General features: G+C 30.7%; 1 protein-coding gene across 6 annotated transcripts in view; it reads right to left on the reverse strand.

Moving 5' to 3' along the window:
* The window catches only part of LOC131153842 (uncharacterized), a 45720-nt gene extending 41215 nt beyond the window's left edge, over positions 1–4505 (reverse strand). For 3 of the 6 annotated variants that reach the window (XM_058106310.1, XM_058106320.1, XM_058106304.1), the window contains exon 1: positions 4318–4487. In XM_058106310.1, the coding sequence (XP_057962293.1) occupies positions 4318–4372 (55 nt within the window). In that variant the 5' untranslated portion in view covers positions 4373–4487. Of the gene's footprint in view, positions 1–4317 lie in introns of all 6 variants that reach the window. The other 3 variants (XM_058106317.1, XM_058106300.1, XM_058106293.1) reach the window with 2 other exon arrangements.
* Positions 4506–7122: the final 2617 nt, after the last annotated feature.

Genomic DNA, 7122 nt, shown 5'->3' on the forward strand with positions numbered 1-7122 from the left:
ATAATTTTGTAATGGTCCATTTTTCAAAAATAACATTTTTTAATCCAATATAGCCACTATTGAAGAATACCAAATGTTGCAAAGGAATAGAAACTACAATTCCTATGGCCATTTACCAACCAAACATAGTAATCACATTCCAACAATGATTCCTTTCTTGCCTTAATTCCATCCCTACCTTAATTTCTTTCCTACTTCAATTCCATTTCACGAACCAAACGAGGGGTACAAGATTAGCATGGATGTCTTGTTAAAAGTATGGAGGCCATATAAGGCCCTCACCCCCAAATTTGTTGCGCCTCAAGTCCAACGAGACTGATGTGCACCTTTTTCTTCATTAATGTTGGCTGGTGAGACATCTCTAGTATGAGTCTCTCATATTTTGGTGAAGCATCTCTACAAAATGTGCACGATTTCTTGCTAATGTGATTTTAGGGTTTTGAGAAAAGTAGAAGAGGGATGGATTTATGTACTTGTGTAGTGTATGCCATTTTCTAGACTCTCAAATGGAACATGAGAATTTTCAAGGCTCAGAAAACTCCATTTTTTCTTTGGCATGGAGTTAATATTCTTGCTTCTTTTTGGGCACACTCTTCTGGGATTTTTGGGGTTGAAATCCCTCCTCACTTTCAATAAAGCCCTCGTTGGGAAGTGATTATGGAGGTTCATAAAGGAGGAAGACCACTTTTGGTGAGATATTATTCTTTCTAGCACAATGATTGGACAACTCACAATAGAAGGGTCCCCGTGGAGTGGAAATATGCAAATTCATCGGGAAAGGATAATATGATTTTTTTCCCAATTTGTGACATTTCAAGTGGGGAATGGGGCTAATGTTTACTTTTGGAATGACGTGTGGCATAGGAACTGTAATATTAGAGCTGCCTTTCCTTCCATCCACAGCTTGGCTTGTGACAGAAATTCCCTTATCAGTCATCATCTCTAAATCACTGATCGGGGAATTTTTTGGGACATTCCTCTTACTAGGAGCATGGTAGATCAGGAACTTCATGCACTCGCCAACTTTTACAGATTTCTCTACAAATTCCATCACCAAAGCATCCCCAAAGAACCAAAATAGGCCTTTTTTGGACAGAAATGGTGCTTTCACTGTTAAATCTTTCTACAAGAAGCTCTCATCGTTGGGAACAAATTGCAACAAGTCACCTTGGATTCACATTTGGAGGACAGAAGCCCCTTCAAAGGTTGCCTTTTTTTCTTGGGAGTCCGTATTGGAAATATTCGAACCCTCGACAATCTGCAGAAAAGAGGGCTTACAATCACAATTAGGTGTTTTCTTTGTACGCCTGATATAGAATCAGTCGACCACGTTCTTCTCCACTGCCCCTGGACGAAGGAACTTGGGGAATTTGGTTCTTTCCTTGACTGAGCAGCACTGGGTTACAGCAAGTTCAGTTGAAGGGGAGATTTGGGCTTGGAAAGGCATCAAAGCCTCCAAGGAGAAGCAAAAGGCTTTGAACCTCATCCCTCTTGCTATCTTCTGGTGTGCTTGGAAAGAAAGAAATAAGAGCCTTCAAGGATTCAACTAGCTCGCTTCAGACTTGCAAAGAGCAATGGATTGCTGCTGTCTCCAGCTGGCTTAGGCGGAAAATTTTTAATGATCATTATCCAATCCTTGATGTTTGTGACACCCTACAGAGTGTTTGATGTTTTGTACCAAGGGTTGGCATCCCCTTGATGCGTTGCTAATATTATTCTCTTTGCTGATCAAAAAATAGAAGTTGTCTAACAGTCAAAAGGATTAAAGGGCTGCATTATTGTAGTTAGTTATTTTGTGGAGGATGCCTTATCCTCCATCCTTTGTATTTTTATTTAGATGAAATTGCAAATCCTCTTCCTTTTCTCTTGGAGAAACTAACTAGAAAAGCCATGGTTCCTTCTAAGAATACGGTTTTCACCTTGATCTTGGTTTTTGACAAAACTAAAATAGATAAGCCGCGAGTGACGAGGCCTAATAAGGCAATCAGTCCAAATATTTGTTTGATGTGTTTAGAACATAATGAAACAAGCCAGCACTTGTTTCTTCATTCTCAGTGTGATCTTTTTGCATTTGCTAGTGTTGTCTCCTCAAATTGTGGGTGTTTTTTGATGGTGAAGTTCTAGGCTCTAGCAAAAGTCAAAAAAGGGAAAGTGTTGTGATAATGCACTTGGTTTGCTATGTTTTGTATTTTGTTGGCAGACAAGCAGGAACAATCAAGCAATGCCTTCCAAACAATTATGGGATAGAGTTGTTTTTGTTGCTTCTTTTTGGACTTTGGCTTCTAGGATGTATTGGGGTATTTCTTTGCCAAGAATACAAAAGCGGCATCTCTTTTACAATTGCCTTTTTCTACTTGTTCAAGAGCATCTAGTTCTCTAGCATTTGTATTTTTCTTCCTCACTTAACATACTTTCCCCTATTGATTTTCTCAAATTCGAACAAGACCATTAGGAAATATTTTTCCTTCTTATTTTTTTATAAAAATAAAAATAAAAATAACAAAACAAAACTAGCTATGGGTACGGAGTATGTTCCACGACACTCAAATTTTCAATTTTTTAGTTTGAAAAAAATTGATAGAAAGTTTTTTTAAAAACATAATTGTATTATTATTTTTACTATTATTCCCTTTTTTTGTTTAATAGAGAAGATATAAGGGAATTTTATCAATTCAAAAATGAGCCTAAAGTAATTCCCAAATAGGGAATCTCCTTTATAGCAATGGAGAGAAGCCGCGTGCACAATGCCCATGCTCTACAAATCTTAAATTTTATATTTTTTAGTTCTGAAATATAATGATAACAGTATTTTTTTTTTTATTATATCCTTTTCATTTAGCAAATAGATGAGCATTTATAGGGGTATTAATTTGAAAAAATGAGATCAAATGTAACTATCATATGGGAAATTCATTTTATCATAAATGAGACTTGCCCATTATAGCGTTTAATCCATGGCTGCTATATATATATATATATATATATATATTTTATAGTTTTTTTAGTTTAATTATAATTATATTATTATTTTTACAATTATACATTTTTTGTTTATACAAGAAGATGAGTAGCTATAGGGGTATTTTAAATTTTTGAAAAACAAGATTAAGGTCCTAATTGGAACTTGGAAAATATAAGGGAAAGGAAAGAAAAATATGAAGGAAATTTTTCAATGGACAACTCATGAATCATCCGATTATTGATCACAGAATCTTTTACTTGATCCACTTTTCCGTGCTTGCTTTATCAAGGAAAGTAAAAAAGAAAATAAAAATGAACTCAATAAACAAAAATTTAATTTTTTCATTAAAATTTAATTATTTTGATTAAAATTTAATTTTTCTTAATTTTCAATCACATTAGAACAATTTTTCATTTTTATACGTATTTGATATAGAGAGAGAAAACGCAATGGAAAATAAATTTTCTTCTTATTCCCCTTTCCTTTCCTTTTCCCAAATAAAATTCTTGATCCAAAAGGTCCCTATAAGTAATTGTGAAACCGGCCTTTATAATAGTAGAGATACCACTAACATAGCAGGGTGATAGAACCACCAATGATTCTCTCCTTTAGACGGGGATGTAGAGGATTGCCTTCTACATTTGCCTTAGCGCAGAAGGTGTCTATCACGAGTGATGGACCAATCAGTGATAACTGCATAAGTAATAAATATTATTTTTTTTTTTTATATTAATTCAGAGAAAATGAGGTCTATCAATGATGGTTCACTTACATAGACACTTGTCGAATCCTTTGAACCCTTGTCAAGCAGAGGATCCTTAACCCAGACACCAGTCTACAATACACTATAAAAGTTACCCAAAGACGTGTTTATTATGTACGAACTGAAGTACTTAACCGTCTCGAGAGTGAATTTTTCATCCACAAAAAAGTATCTTAGCAGTCAATGAAACCACAAACTCTACTTAATAGAATAAACATCACATTCCAAGAGCAAAAGGAGAATTTACAACAATCAATCACCAAAAAAAAAAAACCTATTTCTTAACGTTTGGGAAGCGCCTTTGTTGTTCTTAAAAGCAAGAGCAATGTAGTTTCTGCATCTAACAAAAAAACATCTAAACAAAAAAAGTTTGAAAATGCTAAACAAACAATGGCTGAGCTTATTCAAAAATATGGGGGCTCCCCAAATTTGTGTCTAACAACGGTTCACGAGATACCCAGTGCCAATTTTTCCAGAACGAAGACCATGGACTGAATTAGAGAAAAAAAAAACTATTGCTTCGATGAACAAATGCCACATAAATAATCACATTTCACGAGTGGGAAATTAGAGGACTGAGGCTGGAGGTTACCTTCTTCTACTTTCTTCTTAACGTGATTTTCTCTAGCTTCTTGTACGTAACCCATTGAAGATCGTGATACTCCCCAGCAGCCGCAGCTTCGGCCCTAGGCTTCTCTGCTCTTGCAGAAGGACGTAGACTCTGGGCATGAAATGGGGGAGATTTTGGGTCGAAACCGTCTATCTTGGCATTGCAACGATGTCGTTTTTGCGTTCAAAAACGATTTATAAACTAGAGGGTTTGTTTGCATTTCTGTTTTTCATCCTTTCTTTACATTTTTTACATGGTAAAAGTACGTATGTACGAAAATATCATTGTGGCCTCGAAGCCTCTAACTACCTATTCTTAATTTTTTAATTTTAAATTTTTTTAATTATAGTATTCAATACTGATTGATTAATATATTTACTCCTTTAATATTATTGGTTCATTTATAGTTCATTATATTTTAATTAAACAAATAGTCGACTCCCTAGCTAATCATTCAACCTAATTTTTTTAATATTTTAAATTTTTTATTTATAATGTTCATCACTAATTAGCTAATATATCTATTCCCTAATGTTATTATTCATCGATAATTTATATCATTTTTATTATAAAAATAGTAGCTGACTTCCTAATTATAATGATGATTGTTATATTTTTTTAAAGTTCTGATGAAGATTTTGAATAATTTGATGAAGTTTCTTAAATATTGTGAATAATTTCTTCTGATTCAGAAGATGATTCGACTGATTCAAACTTTGTTAACGAGATCATTTTTCTTTTGAGTTCTTCACCACAATTTAATTCTTTTATTTCTTGTTTAACTCTACAGTCTTTTGCATAATGTCCTTTTTTCCCACATTTGTAACAAGTTACATCTTTTTTGTATTTATTTTTTGTTTTCCCTTTATGAGATTTAGAAGAATTTGAATATTTTCTCCTTTTCTTTTTATAATAATCCTTATCATAATTTTTATAATAATTTTAGATATTTTCTTATGAAATTTTTTATGATGCTTATGTCATTTTAAAGGAGCTTGGATCTTCTCATACCCATACTGAGTACAAAAATCTCTTAATTCTCCTTTATTTCTTTTCTATTAGATATTTATTTAATAATGAAGATAACAAGTAGGACACGTCTACATTGGCTACTTCTTTGTTCTTTGTCGAGTTGTAACCAAAATTTGGTTAGTTCCCGTGACTCCTCTATTAAACTGATATCTTCTCTTTTACTAACCAAAATACAGTTTAAATTACAAATTTTATTAGGCAATTTTAAACTTTTATAAACAATTTGAATAATGCAGCTGGTCAATACTTAGGGTGTATTTGGATCGAAAATTTTGATTATAAAAAGAAAAAGAAAATAAGAAGGAAACATATTTTTCATTATATATTTTTTTCTATACCGGTATTACTAAAAATAAATATTTGTTCTAATACAATCAAAAGTTAAGAGAAAAATAATTGTGAGTGATGTCTAAAATAAAAATTGTGTTATTTCATAAAACTATTTTTTATCATATTTTCTCCCGCACCAAATATTATTAAAAATAAAAAAATATTTGTGCACGATTAAAAGTTAAGAAAAAAACCAAATGATAGTGATGCTTAAAATCAAAATATTTTTTCATTGATATGGTATATTTTTTGGTTTCTTTCTTACTCTCCTTCACTTCACAACTAAATTTGAAAATTTGGATTATTCGGATTTTCCTTCTATTTCTCTAATGTTTTTAAGATCCAAATGAGACCTTAAAATTTTTACCAAAATTGGATTTTCAAAAATATTTTAAATAAATATAATATATTGCCAAAATTTTGAGATTTTATTTTTAGTTCTCTCATGCTTTCAAGTTTTAAAAGGAAATTTAAAATTGTTATCAAAGTTGGATTTAAGAAAAATGTTTTAAATATATATATATATATAATTTTGAGGCTTATATCTATCACATGGTTAGTATTTGTAACTAAATACATTAATTAAAAATTGAGAAAAATAACATGTTTGGTTGATATTTATAAAACTAGTACAAATTAAACACTTGATTGAACAAATTTTCTTTATTTTCATTTAATCAAATAAAAATTTAAAATATGATTTAAATAATAAAAATACAAATTTAAAAATATTACAATAAAAATAGAAATTATAATACTTTTTATTTAATTATTTTATTTCAAAAATAAATTTTCAGTGTTGAAAGAATTATCTTATTGTGCATGAAAATGTAAAAAAGTAAAATTATTTTGAAATGATTTTCTTCAAATTTTATAAATTTTATGGATATTTTATTTTAATTATATTTTAAATTTGCAGTCATTCTATTTTAATTTTAACCAAAAATTGTTTATAAAATTAAAGGTTTAATTCACAAAAGGTAATCCTATATAATAAAGTATGTTAGCGACAGATTGGCAAAACAACTTAAATTATAAAATGTTATTTTCAGTTTTTTTCTAAAACGGCTTAAAGTCGACACTAAAAACATAAAACGGGCAACGTAAATCGAATAGGTTGTTGGTTTTTGGTTTGTGTTTCTTATTATGTTTCCATTTTTGGCTTTAATTTTCGTTATTTTTATAACGATACCAAACAACTTCTACATTGATGTCATTTGAGAATTTAATGAGATGAACAATTTTTTCATGACAATCGAGCTTGTTCTGTTGCGAAAAATAGTTTTATTTACTAATAGAGAGGTGTGATGCATTAGATATTATTTTAACGTGCACATTCTTGATTATCATTCTTTTGTATACTTTTGTAAACAATTAAACATTTAAACATAATCAAATTGATTGGTAAATGATTGGGCATTTGTT

This window comes from Malania oleifera, chromosome 1, assembly GCF_029873635.1.
Source record: "Malania oleifera isolate guangnan ecotype guangnan chromosome 1, ASM2987363v1, whole genome shotgun sequence".
Lineage (NCBI taxonomy): Eukaryota > Viridiplantae > Streptophyta > Magnoliopsida > Santalales > Ximeniaceae > Malania > Malania oleifera.